The sequence below is a fragment of the Marmota marmota genome, unplaced genomic scaffold, assembly GCF_001458135.2.
Source record: "Marmota marmota marmota unplaced genomic scaffold, marMar, whole genome shotgun sequence".
In the NCBI taxonomy this organism is placed as follows: domain Eukaryota; kingdom Metazoa; phylum Chordata; class Mammalia; order Rodentia; family Sciuridae; genus Marmota; species Marmota marmota.
The window spans coordinates 63461029-63483317 of NW_025999900.1; the positions used below are offsets into that span (position 1 = coordinate 63461029).

Consider the following 22289-nt stretch of genomic DNA (forward strand, 5'->3'; position numbering starts at 1 on the left):
CAGTTGTGCTCAGACCTGCCCGCCCTTTCTTTTGATCACACCTGAGCAAATTACTTTAGGCTGCTGGATTGCTGCTCCTCTGAGGGAAAACAGATATAAAACACCTTTTATCTTCCCACTTCTGTCTCCCAGTTTGTTTCACATCTGAAGTGGGGCTTCCTACTCTACTCTCCAGGTCAAAGGACAGTGGAGGAATTCCACAGACCTGCTGCCCTCGCAGGAGTCGGGCAGCGCTGAGGGGTGTCTCTTCCCCTGGGCAGCACGTATTGTTTCAGAGAAGCATTTCTCAGCTGGGATATCAGAGTCTAACGGCAACCAGTCCCAACAAGCAGAAGTATGACCTCCCAAACTGGCAAAGCCAGTGCATGAATCTTATTGCACTTGGACTATCACAAAGCTATTTTGTAGGTTAACATTAAGGAAAGCGGTTTCGAGGTAATTCAGTCATTGGAATACCATATGGATTTGCGCAGCTGCATGCTTTGAGGATACAGAGCACTGTAATCATCCACCCCCAATTCCCCTGCACCACGCCCCTCTCAACCCCTGGTGACCCCATCTGTTCTCCTCTATGGTTGTCTTGGAGAGTGTCATTGCATGGATTCCTAGCCACTCACCTTCTGCTACTGGCTCCCTCTACTCAGGTAACATTTTTGAGACCCACCCATGTTGTTCTGGGTGACCTGGTTCACTTTCTGTTGCGGATGCCACACTCTGTCCGTTCACCAGTAGAGCCACGGAGACAGACCTGTATCTGGATGTGTTTGTTTCTCTAGAGTAAGGACCTGGGAAGAGCTAGGTCCTGAGGAAAGTGCTTGTTGACTCTGTGAGAGTGCCAACCTGCCTTCCAAGGGGTCAGACCGCCCTGTGTGCTGGCTGCCCGGAGGAGGGTTTCCTTTGCTGGATGTTGTTGCATTTGGTGGTGTCAGCATTCTTTTACCACTGCAATGCTTGCCATATCTCCAGTCTTTCTTTTGAGACATGTCTCACTACTTTGCTGGGACTGGTCTCGAATTCATGGGCTCAAGCAATCCACCTGCCACCCACTCCGAGTGCAGGGGTGGCAGGTCTGCACCTTCATGCACCTGCTTGCTCAGTGTGCTTTCCATGGTGACTAATGACCTTGAGCATCTTATCATGTTCAAGTCTTTTGCCTGTTTTCTCTCACGATTTTTTTAAATTGGGTTGTTGGTTTTCTCACTGTTGAGTCTAAATGCACTGTGTGTGTGCCTTCATCTACAGGGAGGGACAGAGGAAAGGCAGGCCCAGAGACCCACCAGTACTCCTGACATGCAATGGGATTCTGTAGGAGCACGGAAATGACACCTAGAGTTCTAGGAGAGGAGGAGAGTGAGAGAGGATATTTCAAGTTTTTCAGGCTTCATAGTTTGATTCTTTAAAGAGATATGGCTAGGATATACTGTTTAAAAGGCTTTGATGAGATAGGGGATGTAGTTCAATGAAAAAATGCTTGCCTAGCTTGAGTGTGCCCTAGGTTTGATTCCCTGCACTGCAAAAAAATAAAAAGTAATAAAATAAAGTTAGAAAAAGGACTGACACAATGTTTTTTTTTCCAGAGCTTATCAGTTTTATGATAATAATAATTATTATTTTGTAGTACTGCGGATTGAACCCAGAGGTTCTACCACTGAACTACATCTTGCAGCCCTCCCCTTTGTCACTGGGGATTGGGCCCAAGGGTCTCTCTACCACTGAACTACATCCCTAGCCTTTTTTATTTTTTATCTTGAGACAGGGTCTCACCAAGTTACTGAGGCTGGCCTTGAATTTGTAATCCTTCTGCCTCAGGTATGCACCACCATGTCCAGGTGAGTTTAGAAGTTTTAAATGTACTTAGATAGTTAATAAGTTCTGTTAATTTACAGATATTTAATGTGTTATTCTTTCTCAGAGGTATCACAGACACACTTAAAAAATATTTCTGTGTATGAAACAATTATCTATTATTTATAGAGTTGACAGAGCTTGCATATAGGAACCAACCCCTACATGATCCTATTTTTCCAGATATAGTTAATGTTCCCATCTGTGTATTTGCCTATCACTTTGTGTATTTCTGAATTATACAATTTATCAATTGTATAAATTTATCAATTGTATACAATTTGTCAATGTATCAATTAAAACTTGTGGGCATGTCCCTTCTCCATTCGACAGGGAACTTCTTAAGGATATGGGTCAGTGAATCAGTCATCTATATATCCCCATCATCTAATTTAATGCATGCTTTAAAAATGATTGTTTACCCATTTTTCAATTATTTACCAAATATTTATTGAGTTCCTATTTTGTGTTAGGGACCAAGTCATAGAGCAGTGAACTAGCAAAAAAGACCCCTGTTTTGTGAAACTTACATTTAATCAATCTTTCCTAATACAGGGATTTGAAGCTATTGATTTCCCTCAAAGCCTGATTTAGCTGCCTCTCATACATTTTGATACATTGTATTTTTATTACCTTTCAATGAAACAATTTTCTAATTTCTCCTGTGATTTCTTCTTTGACTTAAGAAGTATTTAACTTACAAATATTTGTTGTCTTATTGTTTAAAATTTTTATTTTAATACCATTGTAGTCAGAAATGTACTTTTTAAATCTGTAAGCTTGTTCGAATCTGTTTTATGGCTCAGATTTGATGTATCCTGGCAAATGTACCATATATACTGTCATATAGGTGTGGTTTTCTGTCTGTAGCAAGTAAGTGTTGTTTATATTATTAGATTATTTGTGACTTCACTGATTTTTTTTTATTATTAGTTGTTCATCAGTCACTGAAAGATGGGATGTAAAATTTCAGGAAAAATTGTAGAATCATCTATTTTACATTTCAACTCAGTCAAATTTTGCTTCCTGTATTTTGAAGCTCTATATTGGGCACACACATGTTTAGATTGTTGAATCTTCCTGGTTTTTATCCCTTTTTTTAATTGTGAAATGACTGTGTGTCTAATATACACTTTATTAGACACCTAGTTTATTTGACATTAATAGTAGTCCAGCCTTCTTTTGCTTACTGTTTGCATGGTGTATTTTTTCTATTCATTTACTTCCATTCTATCTGTATCTTCATATTGAAGTGCATTTCTTGTTGACAGCCTATAGTTGGGTCTAGCTTTTTAAAAATATCATAAACAGTACCCATATAATTTTTTGTTAGAGAAATTAATCATGGCCATCTATTTCTTGGTATTTGATTAGCATTTTGCAATTGTATATTCCTGCACATCAGATTTGGCATATTTGGACCACTGTTTTTTAGATTTTGTTTTTGCCCTATTCTCTTGCTTTTCCTTGTGTGCCAATTAAATGTGTGTTGGACTGCTGAGAGTGCCTAGCAGATTCCCACGGCTCTCTTAATTTTTGGTCAGGCTTTTTTCTGTGTCCTTCATCTTCATTGCTTCCGATATGCCTGCTTTCAGGTTTTCTTGATCTTTCCTCTGTGTGTCCTTTCAGTTGTTGTCCATGCAGTGAACTTTTTATTTCAGAAATTGTGTGTATGTTATATATATGTATAAGTTCTGGAATGTATATTTGGTTCTCTTTTTAATTGTTTCTGTTCTGCTGGGATTTCCCATTTCTGTACTGAATTTTTATTCACTGAAAGAACGTTAATTTTCCTTTTTAGAATAGTTATAATATCTATTTAAAATTCCTCATCTGGTAGTTTCAATATTTTGTTCCTCTTGAGATTGGACTCAATTCTGTTTTCTCTTCTCTTGAGAATGTGCTCCATTTCTTTATTCTTAGTGTGTTTGGTTATTTTGAATTATGTGCTGGGCATTGTGAATGTTAAGCTACATAGTGTCATCTACATGATATCTTTTTTCTTTGGTGGTGTTTCCTTTGTGTTAATAGGTGCTGTTCTTGTCTGGACTTCAGCTACAGACCCTATTTCTGGGCCAACAGCTCCACTCTAAGTTCTGATGTTTTGCAGTTGGCTGGAGTACTTCTCTGTTCCGTGTGTGCAGTTCACAGATCAGTCAGAGATTTGAGCAGATGGGATTTGGGAACCCTTCTCTTGCTTTTTTCCTTGTAGGATTTCCCCACCTTTTCCAGTAATGTTTCCTGACTTGATTTTTTTTTTTTTAATTTCTTAGGGCAAAAATATTTCAAAGTTTACCACTTGGACCCTCACCACTGAGTGTACTGCTTAGCCCCAGGGTAAAAGCAATGAGACAGGCTTCTTGTATAGTTTCCTACATTACTTCTTCTAAGTGAATGCGAAGTCTTCAGTGTTAAGTGTGAGCATCCCTCTGGAGATTAAATGTGAGTGCCCACCAGAGTCCAAGTGTGAGCTCCCCACCATAGTCTTAAGTGTGCTGTCCACCAGAGTCTCAGTGTGAGCTCCCCATCAGAATCTATGAGCTCTCATTAGGGTGAATGAGCTTCCCACTAGGGCAAGTGTGAGTGCCCACCAGAGTGTGTGTTTCTGTTCTCTTCCCTGTACCTTCACATAGTTTTTTTTTTTTTTTTTTTTTAATGCTACTTCAGGCTTTTGGTTTCTGCATGGGGTGGAGGGTGCTTTCAGGAAGGTCTTTTAGTCTGACATGCCCCAAAGCAGAAATCCCTCCATGATGCTCACATTCCATGTGGAAGGGTAGCAGTGAACATGCCAGCAAGACCATTATAGTTTTTAGAACATGCTGTGCAATAAATAAGGTCAATGAAATAGAAAGTAACAGCTTTAGATAAAGTTTTTGTGAAGGTTCTCCAAAAAGCTCCTATTTGAGTTGAGTCTCAAGCATAAGAATTTGGTCATGCAAAAAGTTGGCTGAGAAACGGCCCAAGCAAAGGCAATGCAGAAACAAAAATCCCGAGGGGAGGAGAGGCCAGCCCCCTGGAGCAGGGTAGGCGAAGGGGAGGACAGTGGCAGGGAGGCTGGAAAGGCAGAAGGATGCCGGAGCGCCTGGCTGTGGGGCATGGGGCGGTGCGATGCTGTGTACCAAGTACACTGGGCCACTCGGCACTTTGTTCTTCAAACTCAACTGACATAGCCCTGTGTGGCCTACCGTCAGCATGGCTGAACATAAGCCAGCAGACCAGGCAGAACAGACTTCTGTGCAGGTGACGTGGACAGATGCCTGCATCCCTTCTACTTCCGAATTCTTAATGTCATAGAAAAGACAGTAAGTTGGCCAACCTGCAGAAAAGAACAACAGCAGTTAAAACCACAGTTGAAACTTGAGAGGCACAGACAGCATGAAAGGAGCACAGGAGGAGGGAGGGCTGGAGCACGGGAGGAGGGAGGGCTGGAGGACGGGAGGAGGGAGGGCTGGAGCATGGGAGGAGGGAGGGCTGGATCACAGGAGGGAGGGCTGGAGCACGGGAGGAGGGAGGGCTGGAGCACGTGGCAATGCTGGGACAGATCTGCCTTCTCTTGCGCTCTTTTCATTCTGTCTGTGTCTCTCAAGTTTCGAGTTTATAAATTACAATTTTCATTTTCAGTTTATAAATTACAATTAACAATGCACAATTTACAGCCTAGTTGGAGCCTTGTGCCAGCCTGTGTTTGGAGATGTGATTGCTCTGAGAGCGTCTAAAACTCTCCCCATCTTCCCTTTGGCTTAGATGACAGCGCGTCTGCCGCGAGTAGCATGGAGGTGTCAGACCGCATCGCCTCCTTGGAGCAGCGGGTCCAGATGCAGGAAGACGACATCCAGCTGCTCAAGTCAGCGCTGGCTGACGTGGTTCGGCGGCTGAACATCACTGAGGAGCAGCAGGCTGTGCTCAACAGGAAAGGACCTACCAAAGGTGGGCATTATTCAGGAACGAGGGCGGCACGGGTCTCATTGAGATTGCTGACAGCAGCAAAACTCAGAATCACAGTACAACAATTCGCCCTGTCAAAACAACCACGCGGAGTGTGGCAGTATTTTTGGCACAATGTTGGTGAATCACACTGCCTAGGGGGTGTGCATTTGTGTGGTCATTCAATGCTCTTTGGGTCGGAGAAGGGACTGTCCACATGCCCTGCTGAGATCCGTGTTCATCAAGGCAGTGGGGCTAGAGCCTGCAGAGGAACCGCTCCTTGTAGCCCCTCGGACGGCCCCGCAGGGATTGGTTGCTGCCAGCTCCCATCTCTGTCTGTGCCCTCAGCTCGCACAGCACACGCTTCACTGATGTACGCCACCCGGGAGGCCCCCAGCCAGGGCACAGAGGTGGGGCCCCTCCTTGAGGAGCTCTGAGTCCTGATGGTATCACTGACTTCCCTGCCTGGCGGGGCACTCCTCCTGGCCTCCCCTTCTGTCTCGAGTCTTCTCTGCCATGGGGTGGGGCCGGGGGCACCTGTGTAGAGGTCTGTGCCAGTGGATTTCTGGCAAATTTAAGTCACCGTTTCATGTCCTGTGGCTCCTGGGAATGAGGCATTAAAAAGTATTTGTGGTAAGTACTGCTTAAAATTTGGGGAATAAATACCTCGGAAACGTCTCCCTGACTGGGTGGGCCCCGAGGCCTGCACTGGATGGGTGCCATTGCTCTTCTGCCACAACGTGTTCACGGTGGCTGCCGTCATGGCTGAAATGTTCCTTTGGTAAGAACATGTTGAGATCCCTTGAAAAATGCCTTTCTTTTTTGTTTGGATTCAGCAGATCACTTCACAGTTAATGTGTTTTTCTTGGCGTGGAGATGACTGTCCAGCGTATCTCTTAATTTTTTTCTCAAGTACTTGGCTGCGTTTTCACACATCTGGGAAAGGAAATCTCTCTCTTTGTCCTTCAAGGGAGTCCTGACCCACTGTGTGTGAGATACACATGCTTAGCGGATGTCTATATTTTGAATAATTGTTTTAAGTAATCTTTTTTTCCTTCTGAGTTGCAAAGTGATCAGGGTATTTTAAATAGAAACCAGGTTATTTTAGTTATTCTTGACCTACTCAGCTTTCCAAAAATAAATGTGATGACGACTGTATCCCAGAGGGTACATTTGAAGCAGTTGCCTTATGAAGATTCAAATTTCTAAAATTTTATTTTTAGAAAAGTAGGGAAAAAACAATATAAAGGGCTTGCCCAGGAGTTTTATTTTCTTGATTATGAGGAAGCTTGGTTTTTGTAAAACTTCTTCTAAGAGAAATGATTTTTTTTTTCATAGTTACCTGACTTTTTTTTATACCTTGCTCTTCATAAGTGAAAATGAATCTAATCATGAAAGCCAGCAGGTCACTGAGAGATGGAGTCCACAGAAAGTGGACGAGTGGGAGGTCTCCCGGGAGCAGGCATGGTTTCTGTGCACTGTGCAGCTAAGGAGGGGAGGGCAGGGGAGGACAGGGGAGGGGAGCATATGCATCAGAAGCTGTGGGTGCCCCTCTGTAGAGAGCTGCCCCTTGGCCATGGCGTTGCACCGTGGCCTGACCCTGCACTCTATAGCCACAGTTTGGTGTAGAATTTCCTCTGTGAGATACGTTAGGGTTTTGGGAGGCTGTGTTATTACAGGTCAAGCATGTCTTACCTGAAACACTCGGATCAGAAGTATTTCTAACTTTTTCAGATTTTGAAATAGTTACATATACTTCATGAAATATCTTGGGGATGAATCCTAACAAAATTCATGTATGTTTCTTTTTTTTTTTTTAATGTATGTTTCTTATACACCTTATGTACCAGAAGGTCATCTTGTTAATCAGTTCTCCATTAACTGTACAGATGCCTGAGACAGTCAACTCATAAAAAGGAAAGTTTTATTTTGGCTCACAGTTTTGGTCCATGATTGACTAGTGTCATGGCTCTGGGCCTGTGGCAAGGCAACACATCATGGTGACATTGCATGACGAATCCATGCACCTCATGGCCTCAGAGTGGATAAAAAATGTGCCCTTCCAGGGCACGCCCCCACTTACCAGAAGACCTCCCACTAGGCCCATGTCTTCCAGTAGCCCCAAGCTGGGAACAGTCCATGAAAACAGGGCCTTTGGGAGCCACTCTGGATCCAGGCGGAGCAGCAGTTTTCTACAGTGATTCTGCATGCCTGTATTTTTACTGCAACCTGTCATATGTGGAATTTTCTACTGTGGTGTCATGTCAGTGTTCAAAAAGTTTCAGATTTGGGGGGCATTTTGGATTCTTGGATCAGGGATGTTTGACCTCTGTTATTGTTATCATTTTGCAATATTTTGGCTCTTGTTCCTGTTACAGCTTTGAGATAGGCTGGACACAGGCATTCTGAGCTTTAAATATTAAGGGACTCTCCCAACCCCAAGATTAACTGACAGAAACTCTAGGCTCAATGTTTGGAGCTGCAGGTGTGTATCCTTGTTCTTTGCCTAGGTGACAGCGTGGGCGGTTGCACCGCAAAGGAAGAGGCTGCCTTAGAAGCCAGGGAACATTCAGAGTGCTCAGGTGGTTCAGCTGGAAGCCGGTGCCTGATGTGGCCGTCTTTGCGGGTGGTGTCCTTGACTGTTAGCCTGCAGTTAATACTCGCTAGCCTCAGTGCTGCCTGGGGGGCTCATGGACCATAGGAACAGTTTGTTCCACTCGGCATGTCCCCATTTTGCTGACCTTGGATTACCATATAGTGGAGAAGAGATAACCCAGTAGTTTGAAGTTTATGGAGGCCTATCTTCTTCTTTTTTAAAAAAATTTTATACACACACACACACACACACACACACATATACACACACACATACATACACATACATATGAGTTGTAGTTGGACACAATACCTTTATTTTATTTACTTATTTTTATGTGGTGCTGAGGATCGAACCCAGTGCCTCGCACATGCCCGGCGAGCGCTCTACTGCTGAGCCACAACACCATCCCCGAGGCCTATCTTCTTAACGTTCCTGCTGGTATTATTGTTTTTCAGAGACGTGACTGGAGTGGGGGTCTCGCTGCTGGCCGAGCACAGTGAGCAGACCCTGTAGATGCTGCTATTGTGATATGGAGAGAGCAGACGCTTGAGGGATGCAGGGATCCCTGCAGAGCTGGGCACAGTGGAGACCCCGAATGGGAAGCAATAGGGCCAGCCAGCAACAGGGCAGGCCCCAAATCGGTTACTTCCATATGGCTAAGTCCTGTTCAGTCTTAGAAAAGGCTGAGAATTGGTAATAAGAGGGAAAGTGCTTGTTTGGTGTTTTAAGTCAAAAGCAGGATATAGAATTGAATACACTGTCACTTCAAGTAGAGATGAAAGTTATGCAGAGAAGACTGGAATGAAGTTGACCAAAAGTTGGTAATGTTTTTTTTCTGAGTGTGGGATTAAATGTTTTACTTTTTATATAATTTTAGTTTGTTTCTAAGTGTTCTGTGGTACCTAGTCCTTAATAAGCAGGAAAAAAATGTTTTAAAGATCACTTCTTTTTTACTGCAGACTGAGGTGGACAGCAGGGCTCTTAGCAACGTCAGGAGGCGGGTTTGCTCCCACGTGTTCTCAAGGATCAGGGTGTGGGGTTCACTTCATAAAAGATCCATTGTGTGCAGGCATGGCTGATTTCCATGTTAGTGCTGGAATTTTAAATGTAAAATGTAGATTAAAATTTTCTATTCTTCCATGTATCTGGGATTATCTCTTGTTACTCAGGAACCAGCAAGTAGTTCATATTTCTTATTTTAAATTATGCTCATTCATTCAGACTATAGTTAGGCAGCTTATCTTTTAAAATACTTTAATGTGCCTTTGGAAACTATTTTATTGGCTATATCAGCTAGTGGATCCACTCATTAATAGATTAGAGAATCACATTAATTAATAGCTTCATTAATTAATAGATCAGATAATTACTAAAGAACCAAAAGGCTTCAGTTGGCACAGTCAGCAAGCGAGTCCTGCCGTTCCAAGACCCTGAAACCCTCCAGCCCCAGACCTTAACCTCGGCCACCCTGGCCACAAAGACCAAGATCTTCTGCCAGCCCCTGTGCTAGCCTAACTTAACACTGAGCTTCAGAACAATTCTCATAACTACTGCTGTTGATTGGACTTTGCAATAGCAATTTTGGACGTGTTGGCGAATTTCACCTCTCCACAGTTCCACGTGGCAGGTGTTATTGGGCTCTTTTTATACAAGAAAAAACGGCCTCCAGGAGGCTGGATAATTTGTCCCAGTTGCTCAGCTGGCTGGGGACAACCCTAGGCAGGAACTCCGGGAATTCTTTTTGCCAGGGGGCTGCTTCCTTATGCAGGTGTCTTAGCAATAGAACTCAAAATTAGCATGATTCAAATCAAACCAAATAGTTAAGAAATGAATAGCTGCATGACTTGAAATAAGACTTTTGTCCACCAAGATTTAATTTGATTTGCAAAGTATTTCCAATATAATAGACCATATTCAGCACACCCTTCTGTAGAAATATTATGCTGTGGTCTCTCCTCAGGCTTTATTAGGTAGGTACAACTAACAAATTCAATACTTGGAGCTATTTGCCCTCATGGAATCAGTGAATAATTAACTTAGTTCTTTATCCTGGTTAACCAGTTTCAGGGAGCAAATGGCCTTTTCTATCTCTCGTCTATGCACATTCTCCGTATCTTTCTCCTCACAAAATGGTGAATTACAGGGGGAGAATTTCTCTCCTTTAGCTAGAAGACCCTGTTTCTTTCACTTTCTCATTAGTTGCCCTGCCAGGCTTAGTAGGTTTTTTGCACTGTTTATAGAAAACATTGAGTATGTTCTTAACTCTTCAGAGGTCAAAATTGTTCTTAAACTTTGTAACACGAAAATGTTCAAATGTACACAGAAGCGGGACAGCACCTCTGCCCGCCGCCTCAGGGACTCACTCCACTGCTCTCCGTGGTGGGTCACCTAAAAGCAAACCCAAGACCAGTGTCACTTGATTCACAGCACGTCAGTGTGTCTCTCCAGGCTACAAGGACTCTTCCCTAAGTCTGTAAATTACTGATCCTAGTAACCATTAAACACTGACAGTTCCTTTACATCCTCTAATATCAAGTCAGCCTTCATGTTCCCTAATTGCCTGATCCATTCCTTTAACAGCAGATTTTTAAATTGTGTTTAATATGAGATGCATTTCACTTATCGTATTGGTTTTAATATTCACAGAAATCTTGATATCACCCAGGTAGGAACCCGCCCTCCTCCACAGTCATTTCCAGTGGTTCCTCTCGCAGCTTGCAGCCACACCATTGTCCCTGTGGGTCCTCCCATTCTCCAGGGGTCTTCTGTAAACAGGCTTCTACAGTGCGAGGGCTGTCACCACTGTCTTCCCTCACTTAACATAACCCTTCCAAAGTGCATCCATGTTTTAACATGTCTATTGTGTATTTATTCACCCTTTTATTTTTTTCAGTGCTTACTAGGCTAGCACTCTACCACTGAGCTATATCCCCAGCCTCCATCGTTCCTTTTTATTGCTGAATAATATTTCTACTAAATGCAACATTTTGTTTATCCTTGCATCAGTTGATGGACATTTAGGTTGTTAACAAATGACATGAATTCAATTCATTAGTGTCTATTTTCCACATATTTTTATTATATTGAATTTTTAATGTTACACCATTCTTGCACAACTATACCCATGCCTCAGAATTCAGATTAAAAAATGGTACAATGGAGAGCCTCATCCACCTGTTAATCAATATATTAAAACTCAACTTATGCATTTAGATCATTTAAATTTGGGGGGAAGGAGGTACCAGGAATTGAACCTAGGGGCCTTCAATCACTGAGCCACATCCCCAGATCTTTTTAGTATTTTACTTTAGTATTTTACGGGGTCTCACAGAATTGCTTAGGGCTTCTCTAAGTTGCTGAGCCTGGCTTTGAACTTGCAATTCTCCTTCCTCAGCCTCCTGAGCTGTTGGGACCACCATGCAAAGCTCACTTAAAAATATATATTTTTTAATGATGTAAGAAGCCAGGCATGGTGGCACATAACTGTAATTCCAGCAGCTCAGGAAGTTGAGGCTCTAAGCAACTTATGGAGACCCTGACTCAAAATAAAAAATAATTAGGGCTGGGCTGTGACTGAGTGGTAAAGTGCCTCTGGGTTCAACCCCTGGTACTAATAAATAAATAAGAGTTAGGGGTTCAAGCCTGCTTTACATCTTCAGGTTTGTGGGGCAGTGAACACCAGGTACTGCCCTCTGTGCTTTGCCCTCTTCACAAGGGCGTGTCTAGAGGCCTGCAGGGCAGTGCTGGGCGTTTCTAGAGCTGCCTAGAGCTCCACATGGGGATGGGCCATGGCTTACTCGGCCAGTGTCGTGCGGTCTTACTTACAAACAGCTCTGCCGTGCTTGGCCTCGTGCAGAGGGTGTTTTATATTTTGGCCAGGACGGCTTTAGGATAGATTCCTAGAAGTGGGGTTGCTGGGCAAGAGGACAAACGCTTCTGTGATTTTGCTAGGTCCTGGTGGTGGTGACGACAGGAATCTTCCCTAGCACTCAGCAATCATCCACTTTGTTGTGCAATTTAGCAAAACCAGGTTGCCTTCTCCTATTCCAAACATGGACATCTTTTAGACTTTGAAATAGATATTTAGGAATTCTTCCTTTCTTTTCTTTTCTTTTTTGGCAGTACTGGAGACGGAACCCAGGGCCTTATGCATGCTAGGCAAGTGCTCTACCATTGAACTTCCTTCCCAGCTCTTTTTATTTTATTTATATCCTCTGCCTCAGCCTCCCAAGTACTGGGGATTACAGATGTGGCCCACCTGGCCTAGTGATAATTAGGGATTCCTGATGCATAATGGTCAAATGTACTAAATTAAACTTCAGATTTCCACATATAATCATAGACAAAATCATATTTTGTATAATTACATTTATTTCTCAATCTAATGGGAAGTTGTAGGTACCAGATATTATACACTGAGTTATGAATATTATGTAAGGTAAAGGGATTGGTTGATCTTTAGATTGATACTTAATCCCATAATAATATGGATTTGACTAGCTTATACTGGAAATTCTGTATTTACAGCAACTGCGATTTGGAAAATATATCATCATGATTAGTACCTCTTGAAATCTAGGTATCCCAAAACTCCCATTAAGAAAGATGAGAGGAGAAATGTCACTCCCGGCTCGGGGAGTGTTTCCGTTGCTGCCATCCTGGACGTGCTTTAGTTAGAGCCAGAGATCTTTCCATCTCCTAACTGGAGTGCGACTGCAGGGAATTTGACCCGGGGTGGTTGGTGAGACTTTCGGTCAGCGTGGGGCGCATCAGGAAACCACCGGCCACACATGCTCTGCCTCTTGCTCTGGCTGCTGTCCCTCAGGCCTCAGACCTGGCAGTCTGCCCACGGGAAGGGACGCAGCATGGTCAACTGCAAGCCTCAGGTGTCACTTGACAGAGGCTCTTCTCACCTGTGAAGGGGCATGGACTGCAGAGCAGGAAATTCCCTAAGCAACATTTAGATGGAAGCCTTTCCCCTGTAGGCAAGGAAAGCAGGGCCCAGCGGGCCTCACCTGTGGTCACACTGCCAGTGGGGGACATAGCAGGCACCAGCGCCCTGGTTCCTGACCTTACACCTGAGTCCCTGCCCTGCTCTGCCACCTGCCTCCCTTTGCCTGGCATCAGTGCAGAAGTGACGCTGGACGAGAGCGTGACTGGGGTCTCCCTCCAGCTCTCCTGGTGTGCCCAGGAGCACCCCGGGCCGCCTCAGGTCCCTCCACCATGACTCATGCTACTCAGGATGCACCCTGGTGTCCAAAATGGAGCATTCCTCCATGCCGATGTGGCCACGGGACATCAGCTCCCACTTCATCAGCTGCCACTTCCGCGTGCCCGCTCTCAGCTCCATCCCTCAAGAAGGATCGAGCAGCCAGGTGTGGTGGAGCACACCTGTAAGCCCAGCCCTCGGGAGGCAAGCCAGCCTCCCTTCTCCTGAGACCTGGTTGTAAAGTGGGAGTCAGGCCAGGCCTCAGTGCTGATCAGGAGACGCCGTGTGCTCCACGCTGCTGACCCTGCCCAGCTCCACGCGCTCGGGGACTGCTGTCGTTCCAGCTGTTGCATTTGCCTGGACTGACCAACTGCAGCAGGTGCAGCAGCAGGCACCCCAGGGTCCAGGAGTGTGGGAGGCCATCCTCGCACGTGATTTGAGTTACCTCCCTGGCTGGGTGAGAGGCGCTTAGACACAGCCGTGTCAGAGCCTTCCCCACCCTGTCCCAGGTACGAGGGCTTGTCCATGCAGAGGCGTGCCTGGCCACTGCCCCGAAGACCCAGTAGCTGGCCCTGACCTTGGGATGCTGCCCCCCTTAACCTTCATTGGATGGGATTTTCCCTTGAATTTTTTGTTCCCCAATAAAAGCTCACTCCCTGGCGTGCGCTCCCTCTCTCGATAGTCTCTTCTGTAAACCTCACCACCGCATTAGGTGGCTGGAGGCGGGAGCTAGGAGAAGCCGTCCTGGAGCTGGGAATAAAGGTAAACGAGAGTCTGCCTCTTTAATTTAAAACTCACTAGCAATTTTTTATGCATCAAACCTTCTTTTATGAAGCTCGCGCTAGTTGCGTGGCAGACAGGAGTGTTGCTGGGGTGTTCTGCCCAGAGCTGTAAGGAGACTGGATTGGACAGAAGCAGATGGCGGGAGATGTGCTGGTGCTGGAAGGCTGAGAGGGGAGACTCAGAGAGAGCAAGAGTGGGGACAAAAAGGACAGTGCCACCAAAGCCCACTCACTCTCTGGGCCCAAATCAAGGTGTCAGCAGGTAGTTCCTTCTGTACTCCAAGGGAGCGCTGCTCCACGGCTCCACTAGCTTCTGGTGGCTCCTGAAGTCTTCGGTGCTCCTCAGCTGGAGACACATCACGCTGGTCCCTGCCTCTTCACACAGCCTTCCCCTGGGCGTCCACACATGGCCTTCTTGTGAGGGAACTCTCACTGTGTTTAGGGACCACCCAATCCAACGGTTTCATCTGGCTCCCTACCTTGATAACACCTGTAAAGACCCAGTTTCCAAATACAGCCATATTCTGAGGTTTCCAGCGGATGCAAATTTGGTGCATCCAAATTAGGAACTCAGTATGTATATTCTTTTATATATATATATATATATATGTAATTTTTTATTGTAGATGGACACAATACCTTTATTTGTTTTTATGTGGTGCTGAGGATCGAACCCAGGGCCTCACATGTGCTAGGCAAGCGCTCTACTGCTGAGCTATAACTCCGGCCACTGTGTATTCTTAAAGAATGGATGAGACTGAAAGGTGGGTAGGGCTGAGAGAGGAGGCTGAGATGAGGCGGACAGCAGGAAGGAGAGCAGATGTGAGAGAGAGACTGAGGTCTTGGATGGGAGCCACGACGTGTCTACTGAGGAGGGCCAGGCTCATGGCGGGCAGACAGTTCAGGAGTGAAGGGGGGCCGCTCCCTGGTACTGGCTTACTGGCTTTCCACTTTATTTGCATTAAAATAACAAGGGAGTACCTCTGCCTCAGCACTAGAAGGTATTTTAAAATTGGCATTTTGTGTGGAATTGTCATGGGTAATTTGAAGACCCTAAATTTAAGGCAGATTTAATTTTGTGATTAACAAAATAAATCATGCTAGTGTTTTGAAATGAACTTTAATTTTAGAATAGCTTATATTTACCGAAGGGTTGCAGGGGCAGGCAGTCCCCTGGACCCTGTGCCAGTGACCTTCTTGCTCACGATTCTCCGGGGCCGCCGTTGGTGCAGTGTTAACGAAAGCCCATCCTCTGTCAGATTCCTCACTGCCCCTGCCCTTGCTGTGTCCCAGGAACCCATCCATCCAGGACACCATTTTGCTTAGTCATCTGTCTCCCAAGGCCCTGCTAGACTGACGGGCCCCCTGTTTTGATGACTGGGCAGTTTGGGGGAATTCTGGTCAGGGGGTTCCTTGGCCTTCAGTGTAGGGGGCCGCCTTCTACACTCCTGGTTAGACTCGGGTTGTGGTTTCAGGCAGGAAGACCATGGCGAGTGTCACTCTCTTTCCATCTCCTGCCGGGGTACAGGCCCTGGGCGTGACTCACCTCTGCCCATATTGACCACCTTGTGAGGGGTCAGGCTTTCCCTGCTCCACCTTGTGTCCTGTTTGGAAGGAAGTCACTGGGCCACCCACACTGAAGGAGTGGGAATTGAGCCCTGCCTTCTGGAGGGAGTACCTATAAAAAAAAGTCAAGAACATGGACATTGTCATTCTGCCTGGGGGTGTCCCCGTTTATTTATTCATGCAACCATTTATTTATTTAATTTTATTTTGGGGGGGCGGGGTGAGTGCAGTCATTTATTTTTTAGTCTGTGCTTATGAATACCTACACTGCCCTTTGGTTACAATCTAGCGCTCTGTTCCAGCTCTGGCCACTGGGAACTTTCAGTTGGCTCCTGTGTCCCTTTGGCCTGCCCCCTCAATCCCGGGTTTGGGAGTTCTCTGTCGCTGAGTGTTTCTCTCCTTATCTCCCCCTTGCCTATCTGTCACTCATCCACCAGTGAGAGACCCTGCTTCTACCATCACCACTGCCTCCCAGGGCTGGTCACCACCAGCACACCGTGCCCTGCGCAGTTCCTCTGTCTTTGTCTTCCAGTCTCTTCTGACCTCCAGAGTTTCCAGGTGGTCACTTCCCCTCACCCTGCTCAGCGGGGTTGTGGCATGCATCTGCAGTAGGGTCAGGGCTGGAGGTGTGGCTGGAGGTGTGGCAGAACACTTGCCTAGCCTCCAGGAGGTCCTGGGCTCAATCCTCAGTGCTGGGAAAAAAAAAAAAGTTTTCGTAATGCAGGTAGATTCTTGTTTGCAATCTGCATTCCGTCACAGGTCCCATCTCCACGTTGGATTTTACTTGGTTACATCCAGTTCCACTCTTGGTGGGTCTCTGGGTTTCCACAAGGCGTGGTGCATATATCCACCACCACAGCATCACAGAATAACCTAGAACGTCTCCTACTTGACCCCACACCAGCCTCGGCCAACGTGCCCTTCCAGAATGTCATGTGACTGGAACGACACAAACTCCCAGCGTGGCTCACTCAGCCATGCTATTGGTACCTTGGTTTGTCCCTTTTAAATCCCAAGTCACGTCCACTCTGTGACGAGAGCACTTTATTTCTCTGTTTACCTGTCCAGGGGAATCTTGATTGCTTCCAGTTTATGACAGTCACAAATGAAGCTGCTCTAAATATTTACATGCAGGTTTGTGTAGACATAAGTTTTCAGATGGATTGGGTAAATACCTAGTGTCAGCACAATCACTGGATCATATGGTAAGCCTATGTTTAGCTTCATAAACTGCCAGACTGTCTTCCGAAATGGCTGTGTCGACTGCTTTCCCTCCAGCAAGGAAGGAGGGTCCCGGGGCCCAGTGTCCTGGCCAGCAAGGGTGTCTGACCTGTTCTGGATTTCAGCCCTTCTACTAGGTGTGTAGAGGTATCTCATTATTGTTTTAATTTGCATTTCCCTAATGACAGGTGATGGGGAGTGTCTTTTCATATGCTTATTTGCCATCTGTACATCTTCTTTGGTAGAAGTCTTTTCAGATCTTTTGCCTGTTTTTTACACTGGGCTGTTTATTTTCTTGTTGTTGAATTTTGAGAGTTTCTTTTATTTTCTTTATTCGAGTCCTTTATCAGGTATGTAATTCACAACTATTTTCTCCCAATGACTTGTATTTTCATCCTCTTAAGTGTCTTTCAGGAATTTAAGAGAATTTCAATGAGGCTCATGCTGTCCATTTTTTTCTCTCATGAATTGTGCTTTGGGTGATGTATCTATAATCCCATCACCAGACCCTAGGATGCTTGCTTCTAGAAAGTCAGAGTTTTGCACTTTTTTTAATATTTACTTTTTAGTTGTAGGTGGACACAATACCTTTATTTTATTTATTTTTATGTGGTGCTGAGGATCGAACCCAGGGCCTCGCTCGAGCTAGGCGAACGCTCTACTGCTGAGCCCCAGCCCCAGCCCCGTGTGCACATTTCACTGAGCTCCTTTCTGTGTGGGGTGTGAGCTGGCCTCCGGGTTGACGAGCACCGCGTGGTGGAGGACTCGCCTTCCTCCCTGCGTCAGCTCTCTGGCTGTTTTCATTTTCCAGGACTGGGGTTGAACCCAGGGCACTCTCCCACCGAGCCACCTCCAGCCCTTCACTTTGTATTTTAAGACAGGGTCTCCTTAAGTTGCCCAGGCTGGCCTGGAGCTTGCCATCCTCCCACCTGAACCCCCAGCCCCCCGGGTCTTGGCGGGCACCACTACACCCAGCTCTGCAAGGATTCCAAACATGGGCGTCCTCTTCCTTTCTATATGAGCTTAAGTTCTGTACAGCACCACTTACAGGGGACGCTCTGATTCCTCTTCTGCTTGTCTTACAGCAAGACCACTGGTGCAGACCCTGCCTTTAAGAACCACCGTCAACAATGGCACCGTGTTACCAAAGAAACCCAGCGGCTCCCTGCCGTCCCCCTCCGGGGCCAGGAAGGAAACCCCTATGCCGGCAACCAAAAGGTAGGCCTTAGCTCAATTCTAAAGCAGTCCCTTCTTAGATTTTGAAGAGATGTGACCTTTTATGTGACAGTCCCCAGTTTTTCGTGTGGGTTAGAACTTGAAGTCCAGCCGTTCCGGGAGCTGTATAGTGTAGTGTTCTTGTTTTAGATATAATTGTCTGTGAATCACTGGCTACAACCACAGGGTGCCATTCTGTGTTTTCATTTTGGGGTCTCTTTATAAAAGCAAATGGGATTACAGTGTAGGTAAAAGTGACTATGTTGTTCCCAAATCCGCAGTATTCCCAAATCCGCAGTATTCAGATTGCCATAGCAACTTCTAAGTTCCTATCTGTAAAGTTCAGATAAACTCCTGCTTTTAACTAGTGTCTAACAGCAGAGTTCTAGATATTGGTGTCATTTGCCAGATCGTAGTTTCTCTTAACTTTTCTGTTGTTTCATAATTATCATAGTAAAATGTTAATGTTTATAGCCAGTCTAAACTCGCAGGCTGTGGGAATTGAGTACTGGGTGCTCACACGTTATGGAAACCTTGAAGAAGCTCTTGTGCAGCTCTGGCTCCGGGGCTTGTCACACTGGGCGGGTCCCTTAGCACACCCATGGCCTTGGCGCTGGGGGTTGGTGGCCTGCCCTGCAGTGCCTGTGGGCTCGGAGGTACAGACAACTGCTGCCCTTGATGCACTGGTGACTCTCATGGTCTCTCTAGAAAGTGGCCCTGAGCTCTCCTGCCCCGGCCCTGGGGGTTTGGCCCTGGGGGTTTGGCCGTGGATGTTCGCAGGGAGCCTTTCATGCGAGACTTCTTTGTCTTGGCAGAGGCCTGAGGCCTGTGTCCAACTGTGTCCCTCTCACAGGAAACTTGTTTGTACTGGAAAACGCCTCTGTGGCTCTTGTCTGACCCATGTCCAGTTTATACTGACCAAGATGGCCACTCTCAGGGGAGCCCTGCCCTGGGAAGAAGTTGGGTTCATGTCGTTGGCTGGGACACATCAGGTGACTGAACCTGCCCAGAGCACTTTATTATTCACAGGCCCCTGAAGGAAGAAGGTGTCCTGTGGTGACACCCAGTGCTCAGCCAGGCCGTGGGCCATGCCTGCAGCAGGGGCCACGGGATGTCCCCAGGTGGACAGTGCTTTAATTACCTGTACCAAGTGGAGACCTGGCTTGTGGGTTCTAGTGTAGACCATGGGTTGGGTTTTGAGTGTCTGAGACGAAGAGTGAGTGGGTCACGTCACCGATACGGAGAGGATGTTTTACCGGGCCAAAGGTGACAAGGTACAACTGGGTTTCAAATAATTATGTCAAGCTTCAGAATGGGTGCTGAGCTGGTGCCACGTTAAACAAATGTCTGGCATCTTTGAAGACACAGAGTTTATATAAAGACCGTCCTTTGCCTCGCAGGTTCTGCTGGGTTTCATCACATAGAGTTTCAGGAATTTAGTTTCCATGAATTTTAAGAAAATTGTTTTTGCAGTGATCTTCAGACCTTTAAAAGGCAACTGTTGGCCTCGTCTTACATCTATTTAGTACTCGTTTGAATAACTTCTATTTGTAACCAACACAAAATGACCTGGATTCTAACTGGCAGCATGGGTAGGACTGACTCATCTGGATGTGAGATCAACAAGATTGACTTGCTTCTTTAAGATGCAGGTTTCCATCTGGTAGGCTTTTTCACCATGGTAAGAAACACGTGGCATTGAATTTGCCGTCTCGACTTCAGAGTGCAGTTTGGCAGCACTGCGCATATTCCTACTGGGCGCAAGATATCTCTAGAGCGCTTCCATATTGTAAGACTGACACTCTGCGTTCCTTAACAGCTGTCCCCGCTCCCCTCCGAACAGCCCTTGGTGGCTACCCCCTGCTTTGTCCCAAGTGAGTGGAGTCGCTGGTCCTTTTGTGACTAGCCTATTTATTTTGTGTGGCATAATGTCCTCAAGATTCGTCCATGTCATAGCACGTGAGTAGTTTCATTTTTAAGGCTGGGTAATATTCCGTTGGATGTGTGTCATGCGCTTTTTTATCCATTCTGTTGATGGATGCTGGGTTGCTTCCACACTTTGTCTATAATGCTCTGTGACCATGGGTGTGCCTTTGAGACCCTGCATTCAGTTCTCTTGGGTGTACGCGCAGGGGTGGATGGCTGGATCACACAGTCATTCTACCTTTAGTTTTTTAGTGTCCTCCACACTATTTTCCATAATTAGAACAGCATTTTACATTCCCATAAGGACTCCCGAGTTTCCTGATCCTCATCTATGCTTTTTATTTTCTGTTCTGATCGTGCCATCCACATGGACGTGGCTGGTAGTTCCTGGTAGTTTGGATCTGCCTTCTGTGGTTGGTGATGCAAAGCACCTTTTCATATGCATGTGGGCCATCTGGGGTCTTCCCTGGAGGAGTGTCTATCCAAGACCTTGGCCCACATTTAGGTTAGGTCATTTTGCTGTTGTTATCTTTGAGTTGTAGACGTCCTTATGTTTTCTGGTTATTAGCCACTTACTGGATATGTGATTTCCAAGTTTTTTCTCATTCCCTGAATGGCTTCTTCATTCTGTTGATCATTTCCTTCAACATGCAGAAATTTTTAGGTACATGCACATCATAACCTGCCATGCAGGTTATTTTTGCTTCTGTTGCCTGTACTTTTTGGTGCCATATCCAAGAAATCCCCACCCAATCCAGTGACCTGAAGCCTCTCCCCTACGTGTGGATAATGCTTCACAACAGGAAGCTCTGCAGCTTTCCAGGTTATGTTTAGGTCTTTAATCCATGTTGAGTGAGCTTTCGTTTGTTTGTTTGGGTGTAAGTCGGGATTGAGCTCCACGCCTTTGCTTGTGTGTCTGCAGCTCCCCCAGCACCATCTGTGGGAGAGGTGCCTCTTCCCTCACCGTGTAGTCTTGACATCCTGGACGAAAACCACTTGGCTGTAGATGCCAGGGTTCTTTCTGGGTTCTCTGTTCTGGGCCATCAGTCTCTATAGCTGACTGTATTGCCAGTACTGTATTTCTTGATTACCATTGCTTTTTAGTATGTTTTAAAATCAGAAAATGAGAGACCTCCAACTTTATTATCTTTTTCCCCAAGATTGTTTGGTTATTTGAACTCCCTTGAGAATTCTTATGAATGTTAGGGTAGTTTTTCTATTTGTGCAAAAAATTCCATTGAGGGGCTGTGTGTTGAGAGCCACAACCAAGTCAAGATGGCGCCTGGCATTTTGCCAGAAGGAGTGGTTGAGAAGTAATGCCAGTGAGCCATTAAGATGTTGATAATTAAGTTAAGCTGTGTATAATTATTAAGATAATGACTGATTGCTGTAACTGGATGATGCTAAATTGAAACAAGCTGTGTATTCAGTTGTGTATCTAAACCTCTGCTATCCAGCAATAAGGCGGCTCCTGCTACCTCAGGTGCCCGGATGCCCGCTACTTTTGAGTTCTCGCGGAGTTCCCGTTGGTTCTCGCGGAGTTTCCATGGAGTTCTAGAGAGTTCCTGTTGGGTTCTGGCAATAAAGTAGTTCCTGTTTGAACCTATAAGTGGCTCGTGACCTCCCAGTTATTTTGTGCCCAGCCAGACTGCGGCAGCTGTGGTTGTAGCTCAGTGGTAGAGCACCTGGCGTGTGTGAGGCCCTGGGTCCGATCCTCGGCACCACATAAAAATGAATAAATAAAATAAAGGTATAAAAAATGTTGTATCTGTTTAAAATTTTTTTGAAAAGTCCATTGAGACTTTCATAGGAATTGCACTGAATCTGTGGTTTGGATTGAAGAGTGTGGACATTTGAACAGTATGGAGTCTTTCAATCCATGAGCATGGGATTTCTTTCCATTTATTTATGTCTTTTAAAGTGTCTTGAGTTTTCAGTGTTCATGGGTATCTCTTAGGGCAAGTTACTTCTATTTTTTTTTTTTTTTTTTTTTTTTTTTTTT

General features: G+C 45.6%; 1 protein-coding gene across 5 annotated transcripts in view; it reads left to right on the top strand.

The window, feature by feature from the left end:
* The window catches only part of Eml1 (EMAP like 1), a 158805-nt gene that overhangs the window by 83959 nt on the left and 52557 nt on the right, over window positions 1-22289 (top strand). For all 5 annotated transcript variants that reach the window (XM_015495506.2, XM_048799314.1, XM_015495515.2 and 2 more), the window contains exons 2-3: window positions 5590-5772; window positions 18232-18364. In XM_015495506.2, the coding sequence (XP_015350992.2) occupies window positions 5590-5772; window positions 18232-18364 (316 nt within the window). The remainder of the gene's footprint in view (window positions 1-5589; window positions 5773-18231; window positions 18365-22289) is intronic.